This window comes from Rhea pennata, chromosome Z (genome assembly GCF_028389875.1).
Source record: "Rhea pennata isolate bPtePen1 chromosome Z, bPtePen1.pri, whole genome shotgun sequence".
Taxonomy (NCBI): domain Eukaryota; kingdom Metazoa; phylum Chordata; class Aves; order Rheiformes; family Rheidae; genus Rhea; species Rhea pennata.
The window spans coordinates 23,829,151-23,850,569 of NC_084702.1; the positions used below are offsets into that span (position 1 = coordinate 23,829,151).

The following is a 21,419-nucleotide window of genomic DNA, read 5'->3' on the forward strand; positions in this document are numbered from 1 at the left end:
TTCTCTAGTTTGTCTGGTCTGGCTGTCTAGTTGAGCAACAGCTATCCCTTCTGGGGTAAACAAGTGTGAAAGAAAACACGCAGGACCCATAAGAATCTGGGAACAGCTTTTTTTCCTTTTCTCCCTTTCTCCTGTTCCAAGTCCAGTTCATTCAAGACTACTTTCACAGGCTTCTCCATTAGTCCTTTCTTCTTTCTACCTCTTGACTGAGAGACCTAACCCATGTCCTATTCTTTCTTCTTCTCCAAAAGCAGGTATTCTCCTTATATGCCTCCAAAAGCAAGTATATCTCCTTACATTCAACTCATTTCTACTTGTGGAGATGCAGAGTGGTAAGGATGAGAAATCCCTCGTACCTAACTCAGTGTCTGAGCCAAAACTCAGCAAAGTATCAAAGAAGAAGTGAAACCCTGCTTGCTCTACTAATTGTTGTCATTTGGCATTAGTCATTATTGATAGGATAAATGAAAAGAACTGATCATTGATAATTTTGAGGCTGTAGGTCAATAACATTGGTTAAGCACTGGAAAATAAACACATAGGCTTCCAGAACTTGAGGCAATTATTTGGAAGGGACTAGTGCTCTGGCCAGCTCCTCTTACTGGAATGGGAAGAGACAGAAGAGAAAAATGTTTTATTTTTTGGTAACACTGGCAATGACTGCCTGTGTTTGATAACATTTTTAATTTAGCCTCCAGGAAGGCATATAAACTGATAAAAGAGTTGTTATCTAGTTTGAAACAATTAGTATATTGTTCATATGTCATGTTTTATAAAGAAAGCGTGAATTGAGAACAAAGATCTCTCTATTCTCACTTCCAAGACATGAGATAAATTTGTAAAGATTTCTTTTGGAAGAATCAACTTAGCAAATATTTTAATTCAAAACAAGAGCAAATATAAGTCATGAGGAAACACCAGTCCTATGCAGAGTGTAGAAGGGATTCAGAGATCTAACCTGGGATGAAAATGAGTGGCTGAGTAAACACCAACCTGATACGATTTTGGTAGGTGAAGTTCAAGTACTCTGCAGTGGCCTAAGGCATTTGGACAAAGGAAGTGTGAACCCATTTGACCTGTGGATAAAATATCCTTTACCTATTTGTTGCTTAAAACAAATTAAGACTGTAACAATAAAATTAGCCAGGAAGACAACAGACAACTTCAGCAGATTATGCTAGAGCTAATATTGGAAATTCCACATTAGCACACAGTAACACGTTCCCACCTCCAGCCCTGTTCAGTTATGAAGTCTGCTTATGGCAGCATGTCATTCAATATCACAGAAAGCAAGTGAAGAATTAGCAATGTTAAAGGTACAAATAAAAATACTGAACAGGCTTAGAAGTGTCACTGAAACAGATCAATCTTTTATATGAGGAGTACTAGTTCCTTTGACAGACCAGCAGTTAGTGTTGCAATGCTTTTAAAACGGAGCGCTTGCTGCAGGGTCCAGTGGGCAATTACATACCTTGTATGGAACAAATTATTGCATTTTAAGGATAAAGAACTCGATCCTGTTCCCAGTGACGTCAATGGGAAAACATCACTTAGAACAAGATTAGGCCCACTGTGCAGAAATGCTATTTCACAAATGAGAACTGACTTTACGCTTTCATGTGTGGTTTTCTGAAGATTCTTGGGTTTGGACTATAGTATATCTTCAGTTAATTACAAACGTTCACCAGAATGCATTTATTAACAGTTAAAGAGTCTGGTGGATGGTGTCTACACATCAGTATTTATTGTAATATTTATTCCAGTACATGCTACCATTTTAAAAATTCTTAATAGATTTTGCCTGTTTCTTGAGAAGGATCTTACAAGTTAGGAAAAAAAAAAAAAACCTATCCTGTCAAACCTTAATGTTAAGAAAGCAGTTCTACTGAAAAAAATCCAGTGCCTATATTAGGCCCCTATACACTGAGCTGTTGTGCGTGCGAACATCCTCAGGTCTATACCTGTAGCAGGTTGCAAAGCATATGATGCCTTTTACCAAGATCAGCAGTGCTGAATGTAAAATGGTTTTGAAAATTGTTTTGTGCCACTCAGCAAAATCCATACATTTTTCAGAGGATTATGAGTAGTTACCTCTCAGGCTATTTCACAAAGAGATGAATAAATAAATACTACATAGCAAAACAATCTAGCAAAATTCTATATAGCAACAATACTGAAGGTGTTACTGACCCAGTTAAAAAGGACTAGTAAATAAAGGGTGTGGTACTTTTAATAATTTTTTTGTATCAGCGTGAAACTTATCTATCAATACTGAACCTCAGATGTCTAACTGAGGAGTTCACAGTTGTTCTGGAGCATTAAACTGTTACAAGTGACATTTAACTGTCTCCAGCTACTAACTCAGACCTCACCACAAAGGAATTGTTTTGAAAAACTCCTCCCAGACTATGGTCATAACCCCAATGGTCATACAGATGGTTTGCAGTAGTTAGGCAAATAAAATTGCCAGCAGTATTTTCACAAAATAAACTGTATTGTTTCTTGTCTAATCCAAACAAATCTGTGTCAACTTTGGGGAAGGGCAGCTGGGAATCTTACAGTTTCAGAGGTTTCTTTGCATTTTATTTCACTTTGTGGACCATATATTTCAAATCTGGAGTGACTTGTATTTTCCGTGACCATAACTAATGACTAGTCAAATAAGACATCTTATACATCTTTTCTTAATCTTCACAGTACCCAGACAAGCCCTGTGAATGATGCTTTGCATTTCCAGCTTCCTGCTCTGTGGTATCACGGCTTTATGGCATTTGTGAAGAGTCCCGTTGTATGCAGCAGTTTCATCTGGCTGCTGTTGCTCTTCGTTTGCAGTTTGCCTGTGCCATTTCTCTTAGCCATCCCTCTGCATTGCTCTTTCAGATATATTTTCCCAGAAACAAAATTCCAAGGGAGTTTGTAAGGATAGGGCAGCTGAGGACATTTGAGCTGACCAGTTTTGTTTTTTTGGGGAAAAAAACAACTATTGTAGTTAGTCATACTTTCTCATATACGAAAAAGTACCAATTCTGCTAATAAAATAACTATATACAGAGATCCAGCATTTACCTAAAAAAAAATGTGGTAACACTTTTTATTGAATAAAAACATCAAAAAAACCACTGGATTTCAGTCACTGGCAAAGTTACTACATCAGAAAAAAAATAATTGATCACTTCTGTACTGTAGATGTCAAAATTATTAGTGCATTCAGAAGATCTAAGATTTCAGATTATTAACAGTGTGAGTTAGGGATACCTGAAACTTCCTGTATTGCAGGTTGTCTTTGTGAGCTGGTGTAAAAGCTTCTGGGACTGTGGACTGGTGGCACTGGATGATATATCACTGAGCCTGGGAAGCTGCCAGGCTGCTGGTAAGACCATACATTTTTGTCTTTCAAAGGCTACTACACTCCCTGTTCCCTCTTTAAAAAAAGTCATCTTACCCCTTCATTTTCCAAGCCCATCCTGCAGCTGGCTATTCCCACTGTGGTTTATTTTATTTTTTGTCGTAAGTATTGCATTAATTGTATTTTTGCAATAGAATAGAATAGAGTGAGGACCAGATTTTGTTCACAGTGGTACTACCAAGAAGAAGACTTCAAGAACCGACTCCAGTGCAGTTGTAGGTACTTGAGGATTCTTTTGGGGGCCATTACAGTTAAAAAAATACAGCCAAAACGAGGCAGTTGCAGTTTTCAGCCGAGTCTTAGACAAGGAGACCAGAAACAAAGGGAATATTTTCAAAAGATAGAATTTTTTATAAAATCTGAATGTACAGTTATGCAAGGCCAAAATATAGTCCCTTATCTGAGTTGCAGTTCTCTAATGAACAAAAATAATAACCCTCGCCTGTAGTGGGAGGAACTGGAAGTTTCTGAGTGAGTCCTTACTCTCTGGCATGTAGAGTGTGTGACTTCTCTGAACTCACACAGACTCCCTTTCCTGGGGGCTTTTTGAGGTTTGACAATACAACAACTGAATCCTATTTTGGAAACCATTCTCACGAGACAGGCACGATCCGTAATCGCATTCTTCTTCTAAATAAAGAATGGTGATGAGGCCGACTTATGATGCCTTTCATGTTACTGTGTTATAACAACTCTTTCAGGACCCCATTTCATTGGACTTCATGCATTCAGGTACCTAATCATTGTTGAACAAAGTCACACACATAAAACAACATGCCATTTTTATAAAATAATTCCAACAGTTGTCCAGTTTGCCTGTCTGTACTTCCTAAGGAATTTTAAAAAGAATCAAAAATGCAAAACTGATTCTTTGAGGTATAATCATAATGGAATTTTGTCACTGATGATAGCAGCAAAAAATATACAATACCTCACAGTGCATGAGGTTTTTACAAGAAAAAAACAATTTACAGCATTTTTTCCTAAACAAAATATTATAGCAAAAGACCTGAAAGACACCTCCTTATTTTCTTACCATCCAGCACCTCAGTTCTAGACTTCTTCTCTTCTGCATCACGTAGAAGAATTGCAAACAGTGAAAATACTCTGGAAAATGCCTCTCTGTGGTCCATTATATGTGATACTAGAATCTGATGCCAAGGGAACGTAGGAAAGCTGAACTTGACTATCTGCACATCCCAGAAACCCTGATCTTTGGCAAGATGTTAGTCTTTTCATGTTATGCATGCAGGAGCTCATTAAACTGTTTGGGATGTCACACTAGTGAAGAAAATTAGGCTGGTGGAGCCCACGGTGGAATAAGCACTACAATGAGATGATAAACTCTAAGAGATGGTTTAAAGAACATTAATACGTGATAGAGAGCCAGACTAGGACACAGATTTTCCCAAGGCTGTGAAAAAAAAATTGTATCTGCTATTTCAATTTGAAGCTGAAGTTTATATGCTTGTGAATACTGCTAGGTATATACAATAAGTGATCTCAACAGGTAAGTGAACACATTAAATTTTTTATCTAATCTCCCCATACATCTGTCTAATATATCTGCAGTTTTAAACAATGACCTTTCATTACAGATCTGTTGCCACCCAATCCTGGAGAATGTACTTTTGAAAAAGATGAGTGTATGTTTACCCAGAAGAAGCGAGGTCGTGGGAGCTGGCACAGGAGAAGGGGTCCAACTCCCACGTCTTACACTGGACCGAGGGGAGACCACACTACTGGGGTAGGTGAGTTAAGCTTCACATTGAACTTTCAGAACAGAGATTGATTTAATCTAAAACGCTTGAAATGATGAGCATGATCAGCAAAATGTCATTTTCCTGTTCTCCAGTAAAACTTCTGTAGTAGCTGTATCCTGAGCAGGGTATAGACATTAACCATTTACAGAGGTATAAATTCATAGTATATGGGACTGTATGGCCATATTCCTGCACATGAATGTTGATGAAAATGTTTTAATTTGGCTTCAGATTTCAGACTGCCAAGAAATTATATTTTTCCACTGTCCATTCTAAACAGTACTGATTCCAGGTAAAAATACGAATAGTCTTCAAGGATAAGTAAGTTTTAAACATTGAAACTCCTCTCATGTGTTCTAAAATGAGAACAAGCAACAGATGCATTACTTGCAAATCGGAGCATTTTCTGAGCAGATGTAGTTCTGGCTAAGCTACACAAAGGAAAATGTAGGATACATACCGAGAAAATTTTCCTAGTAATGATACCTCTGTACTGTGGAATGATTTTCAAAAGAAAATATTGATATTCCTGTTCCTTTTCCATTTAAAGATGAAATAAAAATGTAACATTAGAAAAATTGCCCTATTTAGGGAGTAAGCTAGATGATGTACTGTCAAAAAGTCCTTGCCATCCCTACTGTCCAGTTCTTCTGCATCAACTAGGTGTGTGACAACCAGCCTTAAAATCAGCGAGTATTTTTCCTAACAGTTTTTAAAGTTCATTTGAGTGAGTATATTTTGAAATGTTGGTGAACCTCTCAGAGAAGCCTGTGTGGGCCATCTCTGTACTGTCTGGCACACTTTTTATACATAACATAATTTGAAGGGATTATATTATTTTAAAATGACTGGTTGTTTCGGTAGGTAACCAAGCATTATTCAAAAAAAAAAAAAAAAAAAAAGAAAAAGGATTCAATATGCAGGTTTGTTGCATTTTTTTAATCCTGCCATTCCCTTGGTAGTCATTTATTTTTCCACTTCCAAGTACTCTGCATTCCAAGTCTCATACTCCCAAAGTCAAATCCTTTCTACTTATTGAAGGAACAACCCTTGAGTTTCTTGCTCAAGAAAAGGAATTGGCTGTTAGCTTACTTAATCTCTAAAGCAGAGACTGACTTCAGACCTATTTTCTGCTTATGTAGATCACTGGCTGTTCTGAGATTTGAGACTGATAGCTTGCCTTTAGAAATTGTGAAGAGAATCTTTTAAGCCAGGGCTGTGACAAGAAAACAAGTTTAATGTTTATTCCTTATATCACATAACTGTTTGCAGCAGAATGTGTTGAGAAAAATGTGGATGTGAATTCACAAACCTAGAACTGATCTAGTCTTTCCAACAAGTTTGTAGTATCTTTGAGGCCTTAAAATTAAAAGCAAACTTTTTTATCATGTTCTATTACTAATTATAAGTTTGGATTTTTAACACAAGCAACTTTTAAGCACAGTCAACATCAAAATTCCTTTAATGAGGCATGCATTAGGCCTGGTATGATAGCCTTGGGAATTTCCTCCAACAAACTGTACAAAATGGTATTGTCTTTGTAGATCCACAGCTGTAGATAATTTTATTCCTTTCCATCCTTTTTTTCTCCTACTGCTCCTGACCACCAAACTGTAATCATGTTTACAGAGGATGTCTTCTGTGTGAACTTAGATACTAGGATTTTGAACATCATGGCAGATACAGAGCTGGAGCACTACTAGCTGCTCTTCCTATTCTCTACTTTTCTCCTGTTTCAGTGATCCTTACAACCCCCTTTCTCCCAAGCTGATGCAAATTCCACTACTTCTAGCGGTGGGCGGACAGCTTTTCCTCTCCCATAAAACAAGAAGGGAGCAGTGGGACTGCAGAAACAACCATGGCAAAATCTTAACCTCCTGCCTCCTGGTGGAGCATCTGCCTCATGATGCAAAGCAGTTGTCGTATGTAGCAGTTGGGACACTGCGATGTTTCCCAGACCTCTGATATACCTCAGTTTGCCCCAACTGGAAATAACTGAATGAAGGTTCTCAAGGGAAAAGTAATTTTTCTTACACCAATTAATTTTCCCAGCTATCAGAGTTTGTGATGTAAACTTTCATTCACTCCTGGATTCTTGATAATGCAGTTTTCTTTGCTTGTATCCTCACATCACAATCACAGAAAGAAAATTATTATTGAGGTCATATGTGATGTCAAAAAGGTATTTCAATTAATTTGCTTTGTTAATAGCATCAGCTCTAATGATAGCCTAAAGTATACCCTCAAATGTATATGCAAGTGTCTTTGAAGTCCAAGTGTAAATTCATCTATCAATATTAGTGTGTATTCTGGGCTTAAAAAGTGAAGTGTGTGGGGGTGCCTGTGTGTATCTGTGTCATTTGTCAAAACCACAGTTGTGCTTGAAATGTTAGTTTTTCTTTGGTCTAATTTGGCTTTTTGTACAAAGGAGTACTATACAAAAGAAGAAACATTCTCTACCTGCCTCCGTCACTTCAACTTCACTGAACGGAAAACTCTTAAAAAAAATCAGTTATTAAAATATCAGTTCTCTTTATGATTTATTTTGTGTTACTTTCTATTGCTATCCTTTATGCAGTCTTCTGATACAAACAAGATTTTAGATGTTCTTATATCAGCATTCATTTAACATACATTCTACTATGATTAAAAAAAATACTCATTTTCAATTCTAGTTTGAGCAAGAGCATTTATCAAAAGTTTCATATGTACATCTTGATATAACAATCACATTAAGATAAAGAACCTTTCTATTGTGCTAATGTTTGTTTATCTTTCTAAGGATACTACATGTATGTAGAGGCATCTGACATGGTGTATGGACAGAGAGCATACCTAACCTCAAGAACACTAAGAGGGATCTCTGGAAAACTGTGCTTGACATTTTTCTATCATATGTATGGAGCTGGGACTGGGTTATTAAGTGTTTACCTAAAAAAGGAAGGTGATGATGAAGAGATTCCTTTATGGAGGAGAACAGGGGAACAAAGCATCTCATGGCTAAGGGGACTGATAGAATATGAAAGTGAAAAAAACCACCAGGTAAGCAGGAAAAAAAAAAAAAAAAAGAAAGAAAAACACAACAACAACGCACAAACCCCAAAATCAGTCAAAATGGAAGATTAAACTTAGCTATGTGTTATAATGCTTCATGTAAAAAAACACAGACAGGATTAAATGGCCACTTGAACAAGCTGAAGTGATGAAGAACTGAAAAAATGAAGGTGGGGAAGGAATATGTAAAGGTATTAATGAGTTGCAAATATAGAAATAGTTAATTAATTTATTAATTCATAATTACCTAAGTACATTTTACTTCACTTCTTGCCAGTAGCACTTACTTACAGCTCTCATTTTATGTACGTATATAAAAGCCTTGTCCAGATTTGATATAATCACAAAGCTGTCATACTTGCAGGATGGGCTTTCTGAGTTGGTACCAAAGGCAAGGGGTGATGTGGGCCAGAGCTCTGCCTTTGATTTCAGTGCTGCCAGAGTCAAAGCTGTTCTGTTTCTGTCAAAGAGAAAGCTGAATTTGCTGTTCACTGAAACATGACAGGGCTCAAAACTGCACCGATCACTAACCTAAGATGTGCTGAAAAAGCACATCTTTTTCAGTTTGCCTGAGTATGGAAACTAATAAAACAAAATGCACTTTTACTGAAAAAAAGCTCATTTCAGCTCCATTAGTAAGAACACAATATAATATTGTGATACTTTTTTCCCCCTCAAACCCTACCTGCATAGTAAATCGTGGCAACCAATCTGGGCTGAAAAGCAAGACAGAAATACTGTAGTACTAGAATAAACTGTTATAACAGTACTCTGCAAAACACAATTGTGTGTCAGATTGGGAGAACAAATCTCCTTCTTTCAACATCATTATGTCCTTAGATACTCTGACCAAGGGAAATCCATTCAGATAAACAACTGATGGAAGGTATGTTTCTTTCCATGAAGCAGGCATTCAGGACACACTAGATCCTTGAATAGACTGCAGTGATTTTTTTCCCCCCCATCCTTCTCCCTAGATGTGGTATTCATGAAGCTATGCCTTACTTTTACAGATTATTTTTGAAGCAATTCGTGGGATATCGATAAGAAGTGACACAGCTATTGATGATATTCTGTTCCAGGCAGGACCCTGTTTAGGTAAGCTGAAGAAACTTTTTCTTAGGAGACACCTAGTAATTAGTGCAGTGTTATAATAAAATATAATTAGATACTTCTTACCCATGAATTCCCATGGGATGGGGATGATGAACATATCTGATTTTAGTATCATGCTTCTGGGCTACTGCAGAAATTTTCCTTTTTTTTTTTTTTGTAAGATGTGAAACCTGAGAAACTCCTGATAACTTGGACTAGTTAAGATCTTACGGATAGCTGTATGGCCACCTCATTTAAAATCCAACACAGTAATTGCATTCTTGTTACATAAAGTGATAAAAAAATGCAAGTAATTACAGTATTTCCCCCTTCTTTTGAATTCTAGAAGTGGAAGAAATTCAGTTTTCATCAGGCTATCCTGACAGCTTAAATGAAATTGAGTATTAAACACGTGCTGCTGAAAGGAATGATGTGCACAGAAGGTTTGTATGTGAGAAACTGCACAAACTACCTATATTAGAGCATGTTTTAAATAAATACTGGACTGGTTTGAATATTCACCAATAGGAAGAACTCAGAGCACTCATGTTCCTTGCCTTTGCAATGAAATTGACTCAGGGCTTCTTAGACTGTTGTTTTTTAAATTTTTCTTTTGCATGAAGTATCAGTTATTATATAAAGGCTTCCCATTTTGCACATATCATTAAAAATAGTATTTCAATGCTTTTGTAAATCAAAGAGGAAAGTAGGTGCACAATTAAAACCTATTACTGTGTTATCTTAAATCTGCATTCAGTGAATGTTTTATGTTGGGTACAGAAAGGATTTTTTTTTAAATGGAAATTATAAATATTTTGAAATAATAAAATAATACTAGCTATTAGTAATATCCTGCAGGTTAGGTGCAATTATTCATGACGACAAATCTCTCTGGGAAACTAACATTTTGCTGCCTTTTTTTTGTATTTTTATATTCTTTACTATAATGAATATATTTGTCATTCTTGCCAATAACAAATTGACTTTTAGTGTTCCAGTATAGTTCAGTGTAAGCTACTGCTGTTTTGAACTACATGAAATGGGTTTGCATACATTTGAAGGTGTAGTATTTCTGCCATACGTATCTTGTTTTCTAAATAAAATCAGTTTGTATGCTAACATAGAATATACTTGTCTTTTTATACTTTACCCAACCACAAATACATTGAATTTATGTTAATAAGGCACTGAATTCACAGTTGTTTTTCAGATATTATGTTTGTTTATAAGACTTTGTTTTGAAGTTATTCTAATTTCTGAATAAAATACAAGTTTGGAAAATCTTACTGCTCTGCCTCAAACTTTAGTTATTGGCATAGCAAGAAACAACTGAACTTACAGCTTGAATTCAGTATTTTGAGTACTGAAAAAACAAAATACCCGGGTCACATCATCTAAGACAGTCAGCACAGAGCAGCCCAAAGCCTCTTTCATCTGCTGCAGGAAGCTACTACATGGAGCCGCGTAAGTGTCTAAAAAGCCACCACCTCCAATCTACTTCTGCATGAGCCTTGAAAAATGAGAACAGCCTTTTCTCCTTTCGGTACAAAGTATAGAGCTTTTCTAATTCTTTAGCACCACCAGCACGTAGGACATGTTAGATGAGATTTCAGATTGTTCTATAATAGAACAGATTCTTCCCAGAACCTGTCATACTGAGCTGTACAGAGCATTTTTGAGATAAAAACTGAAGATCTAGCCCCTCTCTAATCTTTTTTTTCCCTTCATTTTGGCAACACAATTAAAGAGGTTGTGCAATTAACATTCAGTAACATGCATGTTTGTTGGACCATATGGTACAGAGTATTATTTCCTAGAGACTGAGGAAGAGACAAAAGAAACTGACACCTTAACTGTGTGTCCTAACTACCTATAGTCTCTTTGGCACTTGGTTACCAATGCATCATTCTTGCAACTATGTTCTGAAAATGAAAAGAACAGCCAGAAATAATGGACTTTTTCATAAGAGTTTTTCAGATGCTTTAGCAGCAACATTCAGATCAAAGCATGTAATCAGAAAACAAATGAAGCAGTTAAAGTCACCAAGCCTGCTGATTCTACATACTTCTAAGAGGACTTTTCTATAAATGAAATAAAACACAAAGTGTAACCATTGGATTTCCATCTCTAACCCTGTTATGCAACTCTGCTTTAATTTATTATTACATAATATCAAACTATTCATATTTAAGCTGATATAAATGAGACAGTCAATTACTCTATTCTGCTCAGTTATTTTATAGGGATCTTGCTAATGTGATGGTTTTGTTGGTATCACTGACAGCAGTATTCATTTCTAGGGTGTAAGGTGGTATCCTGACTGCAAAGAAAAAGCCAAAGTTCTCCCTTCACCAGGAAACAACAGTCCCTTTCCATCTGTTACTGCCTCTGTATGAATGGAAGGATGGAGTGAGAATTCTAAAAGTGACTCTTTAAAGAGATTTTTATTACTTAAGTTAAATACCTGCTGAATTTTAGCCTACGCTATACGCAAATTCTCAGACTAGTGAAAGGCTGCAAAACATCTGAAAAAGACAAATGCATTAGGATTTCTCCACTTGCAAAACTCAATCCTGTGGTGAGGTAAAACGCACTCCATCAGCTCTGTCCAGTTCAGAAACTCCTCATGCAACTAATTTCTGCCCTGGATCCTTTTTAATTCACTCTTAGTTCCTTTCCTGCCACTGGAATAGCTGTAAAGAGACCACAGCAGGCCAAAGAATAGTTCTCAGACTGTGCTGTACTGGGCACATTTACTGTTAGATAATTCCTTTGAAAGCCGTAAATATAAAAGAACCCACAACTAATTGCTTTGAGCCTGCTTGTGGCACAGAACAGCTATGAAAAAGAAAACTTCAAAAGCTATTGTAACACACTAGACACTAAAATGCTTGTATTTGACTGCTGTAAATATGGCTTCGTGCTTCAGCTGAAACGAATTTATCCAGCAAAAGATAAGCAGAAAGCAGAAGTCCCTTCATTGCTCTTTGATCTAATATTAATTTTATTTCATTATTTCAGTATATTGGTTCAAGTTTTGTCATATGTTTATTACCTCCTAAGAGGGCTAAATTCTGATCTCAATTACACCAATGGAAATCCAGAATAACTACACAGAACATCATTGTTACTCTAACTTTACATGAATGTAATGAAAAAACATTCTGGCCCAATATTGTATTAGATCAAAATAAACAAAACAGTTCCAAGTTTACAGTCATGAAGCTTCACTCAAGGGAACCACTGCTCCAAAAGTACTACTATGTAAAATAGAGGGCAGAAGGGAGCACACTTTTCTTCCATCCTGACACAGGGAGTCAAATACCCCTCACACTTTGAAGAGCAAAGGTCTCTTGCTCCCTCAAACAAACACTGAACATCAGATGTAACATTTATTTCATTCTAGTCATTCCTTTGGAAATTTCTGTTTTTACAATTTTTTAGTTGCTCAGAAATGAACAGATAATCTTTCAATTCTCCTTGATATTACTTCCATCTGTATTCATCTCCATGCTGTTTTCTGCTTATCCTTCATCTGTTCTTTTCTTCACACACTCTCCTCCTTCCATTTTTATGCCCCATTTGCTTGTTTTCTCTGGACACCAGCATTTCTACCTGATATTTTTGGTCTCTTTCCTAGATCCATGCATATTCTGTGATGTTTCTTTCCTCACTGCTAAGCTATGTGTTCCAACCTGCTGCTTTTATGTTCTATATTAGCTTTCAAATCCTTATCGTCTCCTTTCAAGAACTCCCGTTGATGCAAGATGGGCAGCATCTGGGTTAGTGTTTTTTTTCCAAGCTCTTACTAGCATTCATACTCACCAGGCTCCAGAAAATCTGCCCTGACAAATTCTGCAGATTTCTTCAACAGTCTCCAGCAGCGAAATGTAGAAATGGTTAATCTAACCTCTTCTCCTTTGTCTGGAAGTCATTATTACTTCATGGATAACATTCTCCCCTTTTAGACTGCAAGCTTGAGACTTTAATGATTGGAAACACTACAATTTTTTATTGATTTAGCAAAACATTACCAAGAAATAAGTCAGCTAATAATCTAATTAACTAATAAACATACCACTTTAATTTACAGTTTTATCATTTTGCACATTACACAGAATTACAAAGCTACTGTCACAAATCTTATAAATAACACAGCTACTACTTAATTACTGTTTTTTAAATCCTTCCCTCTCCACACCACCTCACTGCTGTAAGACTTCCCCAAAACATGTACATTCATTCTATATCCTGTATCCAAAACAACCTTTTTTCACTACCTTTGTACCTCCCTTTCTCCACAAAAAACTTCTCTGAAAGAAACACTCAACACTAAATTACCTTCTCCACTTTGGTCCCAATTCTGCTACATGTGCACCTTAATGGACCACCTTAATGTGGTGTTGACGATGTCATTACCAAGGCAGTCTTGGCCTTTTATGGTATTAGTGATACCACCAAGGTAGTAGTGGCCTTAGAAGACCCTGGATACCAAGTCTTCCTTACAATTATCTGATGACACATTGTTTTCCTTGTAACTCTCCAAAACAAATCAGTCTAGTTAACCACTGGAATGAGGCAGAGGAATCACTTAAGCACAAGCAGTCTCTTATCTCTGGCCTTCAGTATTTTTAATCAGTCTCCTTGGCTAGTTACAAGGCCCTGTGCTGCGACTGAACCTCTTCCTGAAACAGGAAAAAAAAACCATCTGTGAAAAGAAAGACATTTGAAGGTTGTTTAGTAACACTGGTGGTAATCCTGCATTCCAGGTGCCAAAAAAGTTCTCACAGATAAGCATTTCTGTAGGATCCTTTCAAAGGTCATCTATCCTTCCTATGTGCTTCCAGATCTCCATGGTAACACAAGTAAGATATTTTTCCGCATATTGTCAACAACTACGAAAAAACAAAAAACTTCAGATCGATGCTAGCGCCTAGAAACAAGAAGAACGCGCTCGAGCCGAGCCCGAGTCTTCCCCATCAGCCAGCGCGGACTCTCCGCCAGGCGCCGTCCCCGCGAACCGCCTCCCGCAGAGCGGCGGCCGGGCGCCCCCTCCGGCCGCTCCGCTCCGCGCGGGGCCGTGCTGCCACCTCGCGGGCAGGCCGCGGCCGCCGGCGCTCCCCACCCGCAACTGCGCGCTGCTGCCGGCGGCGCCGAGAGCCTCCCGCCCGCCCGCGGGGGCCTTACCGCTTCCTCCGCCTAGCCCCGCGCTGCGGCGCCCTAACACGGCACCGCGGCGCCATCGCCCCTCTCCCGGGGGCGGCCCCCGGGCCCGGCGGAGGCCCCGGACCCGGCCGGGCGGCGCCATGTCGCGCCCCAACGGCGCGGCCCTCCCCTCACGGTGCGCCGGTCCCAGCGTGCCCTGCGCCGCCCCCCCGGCCCCGCAAGGCACGCCGGGAGGCGTAGTCCTCCCCGCCGCAGGGCGCGCCGGGAGATGTAGTCTGGCGCGGCGCGAAGCGCTTTCACCCGCCGCGCAGGGCCGAGGCGAGGCCGAGCCTCACGTCAGTTACAGCTGAGCGGAGCGGGCCTCGCCCTGTCTCCCGCTGCAGCCGGCAGCACCGGGTAGCCCCGTGCGGCTTAACTGACGGCAGGCCCGGTACCGCGCGCGCCCTCTTCTCTTCCGAAACCGAAAGCAGCGCAAGAACACCCCACCTTCTTCGCCCCCCACATCCGCTCCTGCCTGCCTCCAGCCAATAGGCAACAGTGTGGCATTCTACGAGCCAATGAGCAGCTTGACCGCGGCTTGGGGCTCCCCTTCAGCCAATGAACGCAGCCTTCACCGCGGCGCGTTGCCCCGCCCCCATGTCCTGCCGGCCAATGGCGTGGGCCGCGCGCGAGGGCGGGTTGGCGCGCGGCGCGGGGCGGCGGTCGGGGTCCAGGGGAGAGGGCGAAGATGGCGGCGCCGAGCAAGTGGCGCCCGGGCGCCTCTCAGCTGGGCGGCAGCGGCAGCCAGCGGTCAGCAGGGGCCGCGGAGCCGCGCGCCCGCTTCGTCGAGGGCTCCATTGTCCGCATCTTCATGGAGAACTTCCTGTGAGTGGAGGGGCGAGGGGTGGCCGCCGGCCGTGCGCGCCCCGCGCCGGCCTCTGCCCCCGCCGCTGCCTCCTCCAGAGCGGTGCGAGGTGTGGGGCGGGCGGCGAGGGCCAAGGCGGGGCGGCGGGCTCGGGGCGCCGAGGGACGAGCGGCGGCCGCCTCGGCTGGCGGGGAGGCTCGGCAGGGGCCTGGCCGTCCCGGGGGGTGCGGGCTGGAGGACGGAGCCGCTCGAGGCGTTTTCTGGGGGAAGGCGAGGCCGTGCCGAGAGGAAGGAGGGGGGCTGCTCTGCGCCGTCGGGGGTCCGGCGGAGCGGGGCGGAGTGCCTCCTCCGTCGTAAAGTGCCTCCTGCTTCTTCTTTGGTGTCAGTGCTTCTGTTGTTCTCGAGTCCAGCTCTGGTATTGTGTGGGAACAGAATAATAAACTGTTATTTTTGACTGGATCTAACATTTCATTATTTGTAATCTTCTTGTGAAGACTTGTGTGGCAAGTCGGATTTTATTCCGTGATACTTTAATGTAGTGTCATTTCTTTCGCTGTGAGGAATTTCTTGTAAATTAGTTCTTGAGGAATGAGTCTTACTTAACGTAGACTTGATAAAAAATATAATTTATTGTATTTGATATAATTTTAAGGTGATTTTAAGCAAGTGTACTTTTAAAATGTGACATAGTGTCTATAAGGTTTGAGAAGTAAATTTATTGTGTTTCCCAGAACTTATGACAGCTGTGAAGTATGTCCAGGACCCAATTTGAACATGATCGTAGGTGCTAATGGAACAGGAAAATCAAGCATTGTTTGTGCCATCTGCCTTGGACTAGCTGGTAAACCTTCTTTTATAGGGCGAGCTGATAAGGTGAGTACAGACTTTAGTAATATTGACGTTTAATCTGAATTTCATTGAGGGCCAGTTCAGCAGAAGGAGAAAAGATCATCTTCATTTACTGTCTTTTTTCTTTTCTTTTTTTTTTTTTTTTTTAATAAAATGTAAGGTGTCTGAAACATAGAATAACATTGGTCCAGGAGCAAGAGCCTTTATCAAAGGAAAAGGCCTTACTTAACTGCTTGTTATTGTGCTTGAATTATAAGATGGGAACATCTGAATTCTACTGGAACCTTAGTAGATTAGGTGTTACATTTTGAAAAAAATGCCTCCTGTTGTGTAAGTAACATTCAGACAAGAGTACCAGCTAAACTTAAGGTAAAATTAGAATTAAGTCTAACATAAATTTCCAAATGTATGTGATAAGTAAAGGTAAGATGTCATTGATGTGTCTGAGAATTTATCTGTAAGCCTGAAGCTGTTAATCTTTGATTTAAATACAAGCTGGATGACTTTGGGATAAATGTGCCTATTATCTTTAATAGGATTGCTTGTATCACTTGTACTCCCAAGAGATAATGTACTGACATCACAGTAGGAATTTAATTTGCATTATCAGATTTTTAAGTTTTTCCTCTTTTTTTTTTTGGATGTTGTGGTTACATGGAATATTTTTTCCTAGAACTTTGGAGCACTGAATTTGGTTACTCGGTACACAGCATTTGCTCAAGACTGAGCTGTAACTGGAGAATATGTAAAATCATTTAAGTACCCAAATACATATAAAAATTGTCTGCATGGAAGCACTGTATGTTGTTACTGTTTGTTGGCCTTTTGTATTTGTGTATTTTTTTACACCATAGGAATTAACATTTGACAGTGTCTTCCATTTGCGTTGCCTCTATTCCCTGAACTCATGGAAAATCCTCCTCTGTAGTTCCTTTGATTATAATTTGTTCGGTGTTGGAGGTTGAAATTGGTCAGAAATTGTTAATCTGTGGAGGAAGGTCTAGCGCTGCTGGTTCATAAGACGTTAGTAGTGTTTTCCTTTACTACTAGCTATTGTTAATAGGCAAAGTAATTCTATTTTTTAATTGTTAACTTTCAACAAAAATATTTCATTACATGAACTATATTATACAAATATATATTTTTGTAAGAAATTACCTTTTAAGTATCTGATAATTTACAATAATAATATCTATAACTTGTTTTGTAGGTTGGTCTTTTTGTAAAGCGGGGGTGCTTGAAAGGTGTAGTAGAAATTGAACTGTAAGTAATAAAATTATATTTCCTAAAGTATTAATAATTAGATTATTTTCCCACACAGTCATTCACAAAACTGTTTAAAAGTCTAGTGCATAGGGGTCTTTAAGCAGGAGGTTTTTTTCAGACTTCAAAATTTGAAGGATGAGGATGTTACAGGAGACAGTGTGAAAGCCTTAGAGTGCTTTTCAGTGGAGATTTCCATTGCAATACTGAAGCTGCAATATCGCAATTTTTGTGAAAAGCCTTAACGTGCTCTTGTCTACTTGTACTAAACAGAACATGGTCTAATCAACTGATTTGGATTTGAAGTTAACTTGTATTAAAATTTGCTACCCTGATCAAACTGTGTAAAAAGATAATTGGATATAATATAAAAATTCCATCTGGAATAGGTTTTTGGAAAATTCTCTTTGCATTTATTCTTGTGGGAATGATCAAGTAATTCAGTCCTTGGAAACTGGCCATGCAATGATAGGTGTAGTACTTCTTTTTGGCAGGCTGAACTTGTGCTACTTGTAGTATATTGTAATATTAACCAAAGACTCTGGAGAGAGACTTGTGGCATGTGGAGACTTTGATTGTTGTAATAAATGTGTTTTCTTTTCTTTCTTTTTTTTATTTGAATGCCTTAAATAAATCTCATCTAAAAAGATATTTATATATCCAATGGCAGAATCGAGCAATGATTTTTCTGATGGAAACAAAGATGTCTTACAAAGAGCCTCTTTCCCTTATTATTACCCTCTGTACTCACTGTAGTGGATTCACATTCTGTCCTTTTTCTAATTTAATACTTTGTCTAATTGGCAGAAAATATTTAAATGGAAGGTATAATATGGGAAAACAATGATGTATGAGAGGACTTGCTGGTGGGAATTTTGGTATCTTTTAAAATTTGACTTGTATGAGCATGCATGTCTTGGGTGAATTTGTCCCTTGGATTGTAACGAAAAGCAAGTGTTACAACAGTAAAAAGTTCCTTTTTTGTTAAAAGGAAAGAAAATGGTTTTACGGGTATTTTGAATGAGGTGATGGTTGTTTGAGAGAAAATAGTAGAAATAGAGAACTAAATATGAACATCAGGACAACTGGTATATTTTTGCTGTTCTTTAAAAGCAGAAAATGAAAACAAAATAGTATTTTTAATACTGTATGATATTGATTTTGTTACTAGATGGAAGGAATATATACAGGTTATTAATGGCTTTCTGTATATTAACACTTTTAACTTCAAAGATATAGTGGTAGTGTGTGCCCTGTGCATAAAAAATTTAAAGCTTACTAAATGTCGTATATATATTCATATATATTCGTATCTGTAACAAATTAGAATGATTACATTCATACGTTCAGTGTGAGTATGTCGCTTATATGAACTCGTGAGACTTTCCATCCATAAAGCTTCTATGAGACTTTCTACAGGGAACATGACAGGATTAATGCATCGTTGAACTACTGGGCATTATCTGAAATGTAGGATCTGAATCTGCTATTACTATCTAGTTGTTTTATGGTAAACATTGGATACCTTAGAGCTTTTAATGCAGTAGGTTGTTAGCATATTTTGTTGACATTGAGTAATCATTGTGTACTCTCAAAAGTGTAAATATTCCTTTTATGGTCAGGTCCAAGACACCTACCAATATCATTATCACACGGGAGATTCAGGTGGTGAACAACACATCTACGTGGTTTATCAACAGAAAGCCATCAACCTTGAAAACGGTAGAAGAACAGATTGCTGCCTTAAATATCCAAGTGGGCAATTTGTGCCAGTTTCTTCCTCAGGTATGAAAGAATTTTGAGAGACAGTAGATGCAAATAGGGCGCTGTATTTTGGGAGGGTTTTGCAGCTTCTTATTGCTGCATCTTGCAGTGCTTATTCAATTTAATGGAACAACAAAAAGAATGAGAGGGAGGAGTTAGCTGCACTGGTGTGATGCTTGGGGTATAGTTCCATAGTGTCGTGGTTATCACATCTGCTTTACATGCAGAAGGTCCTGGGTTCAAGCCCCGGTGGAACCAGCACCAGAAGTCTTCGGGAGGTTGGATTAGATGATCTCTAGAGGTCCCTTCCAACGTTACTGATTCTGTATGGAGGAAAGAAGGAACTATGTGATGTTATAAGGTTCAGTGAGATAGTTTTGCACTTGCTGTCAGTTGAGACTGAGAGGAAAACTGCTGATGTTCACTGTATTGTTGCATGGGTAGCAACACTGCCAGTGGTGTCTCTCAGTCCCACTGCTTCTGCTGAAGGTGTTCTCAGATAACAAAAAGGGATTTCTGAAGGGAAATTTGTGTAATCTTGAGGTCTTCCAACACCTTTTCTGTACCTTTATCTACATGGCTTTTGCAGTCCTGTGTTGCTGACTTTCCCAGTCAATCTCTGCTTATGCTTCTCACTAATCATACGCAGTCAGTTTCTCAGGGTTAGATCCTGTATTTGGTAACTGAAGGGGAAGAGTTGTCTAGATTTATTTCTCCAAAAAGCAAAAAACAGAAGCAATTCTATTAAATGAGCCTGCAGCTGCAGCAGGGCCTGTTACCACTGCCCTATTTGTTAACTTCTCTGGCTCAACAATTTTTGGAGAACAGGTAGAATTTAAAGGCTTTCTGGGTCAGGATTATGTAAAAGTAAAATTATCCTGATGGAAATAGCTCCTAAAAGAGGTAGAAGACTAAAGAATACTACATGCTGCTTCTGTAGCTGAGTCCATCTATGCTCAGACAGACTAGGACTCCTGTGCAGATAGCTAAGTTGCCTCATAGCTGCATCTTAACAGAACACTGTGATGGATTCTTTCTTGAGTCTTTCCCAGTTCATGTGGATCATCATAGATGGTAGTAAAATGAGGCCTTATCAGAGCTTAGCCAAGCGTGTATTTGCTCTTCTTTCAAGGAAAAAAAGCAATCAAGAAGATGCACTGAAAAAAATAAAATGTAGAAATTCAGAAAGCCTGGAAGCAACTCTTATTTTCTCATCTTAGATATTGACAATATTTATTCAGGGTAGAACTTTCTGCAGATCCACCAACATAACTCTTGTATATACAACAGCTTTTTTAAAGTACATAAATGTCAGTTTGATTAATATTTCTGAGCTATATGTTTGGTTAATGTGCTTTCTGTTGCTGTGGCAATGGGAAGTGTATCGTTCACTCCAGTCTTGTTTTGAGCTGTTGCTCTGCCTTTGCAGCAGTGGTTCCTGATACACCTGACTGATAGGCTTAGTCTTAGCTTTCACATTATTTAATTTTTGATTTAATCATAGAATTTATACTGGGAAGATGTAACCTCAACAGCCTGAGAACCAACATGAAGATTACAGTAGAATAAAATCTGAAATTATCTGAACTATCTGCTTCAGAAAAATGAAAATGAATTGAAAAACAAATGAGCATCATTTCCTCCTATCCCTTCCTGCCCAACTACCTAAGAAGCTATCACCAAAGCCAAACAGCTGAGGAGAAGAACAGCAGAAGTTCAAGTTTAAATTAGTCTAGAACACCTCCAACAAAACCATGTCGAAATCCTTACAAATGCTTAACAGGTTTAGGTTGCTGCTTTACAAGGTGGTCATGCTATGCTTAACTTTCACAGCTATCGGGCATGGAACTGTAAGTCAGATGATATTAATGAGAAGTAATTTGCTCTGTTTAAATCTAATGTTGTTGTATTACACTATTCTAACTGCATTTTTATAAATTCTTGTTTTGTAGGACAGAGTTGGAGAATTTGCAAAACTGAGTAAGATTGAGTTGCTTGAAGCCACTGAAAAATCTATTGGTCCTCCAGAAATGTACCAATTTCACTGTGAACTGAAAAACTTCAGAGAAAAAGAAAGAGAACTGGAGGTAAACAGGCCTATTATAGAGACACGGAGAAGTAACAATAGGAAACTTAGCATAATAGAATTTAATATGAGATCTTATGAAACGGTATTTATTTACTGAATGTGCAAGTAAGTTGATTTTATTCACCC

The 21,419-nt window shown here is 39.0% G+C and overlaps 2 protein-coding genes and 2 non-coding genes across 4 annotated transcripts in view; all 4 read left to right on the plus strand.

The window, feature by feature from the left end:
• The window catches only part of MAMDC2 (MAM domain containing 2), a 60,815-nt gene extending 50,371 nt beyond the window's left edge, over positions 1–10,444 (plus strand). Inside the window, exons 10-14 of the mRNA XM_062600185.1 lie at positions 3,277–3,370; positions 5,005–5,157; positions 7,952–8,211; positions 9,237–9,321; positions 9,665–10,444. Coding sequence (XP_062456169.1) covers positions 3,277–3,370; positions 5,005–5,157; positions 7,952–8,211; positions 9,237–9,321; positions 9,665–9,726 — 654 coding nt within the window. The 3' untranslated portion in view covers positions 9,727–10,444. The remainder of the gene's footprint in view (positions 1–3,276; positions 3,371–5,004; positions 5,158–7,951; positions 8,212–9,236; positions 9,322–9,664) is intronic.
• On the plus strand, positions 9,370–9,455 carry LOC134154030 (small nucleolar RNA SNORD86). Its single transcript, XR_009961314.1, has one exon. It is a non-coding gene; the product is annotated as a small nucleolar RNA SNORD86 (small nucleolar RNA).
• Positions 10,445–15,202: 4,758 nt separating the features above from the next.
• SMC5 (structural maintenance of chromosomes 5) overlaps positions 15,203–21,419 on the plus strand; it is a 49,652-nt gene continuing 43,435 nt past the window's right edge. Inside the window, exons 1-5 of the mRNA XM_062599263.1 lie at positions 15,203–15,348; positions 16,060–16,201; positions 17,388–17,440; positions 19,063–19,225; positions 21,157–21,291. Of these exons, the coding sequence (XP_062455247.1) occupies positions 15,212–15,348; positions 16,060–16,201; positions 17,388–17,440; positions 19,063–19,225; positions 21,157–21,291 (630 nt within the window). The 5' untranslated portion in view covers positions 15,203–15,211. The remainder of the gene's footprint in view (positions 15,349–16,059; positions 16,202–17,387; positions 17,441–19,062; positions 19,226–21,156; positions 21,292–21,419) is intronic.
• Positions 19,390–19,462, plus strand: TRNAV-UAC (transfer RNA valine (anticodon UAC)). Its single transcript has one exon. It is a non-coding gene; the product is annotated as a tRNA-Val (tRNA).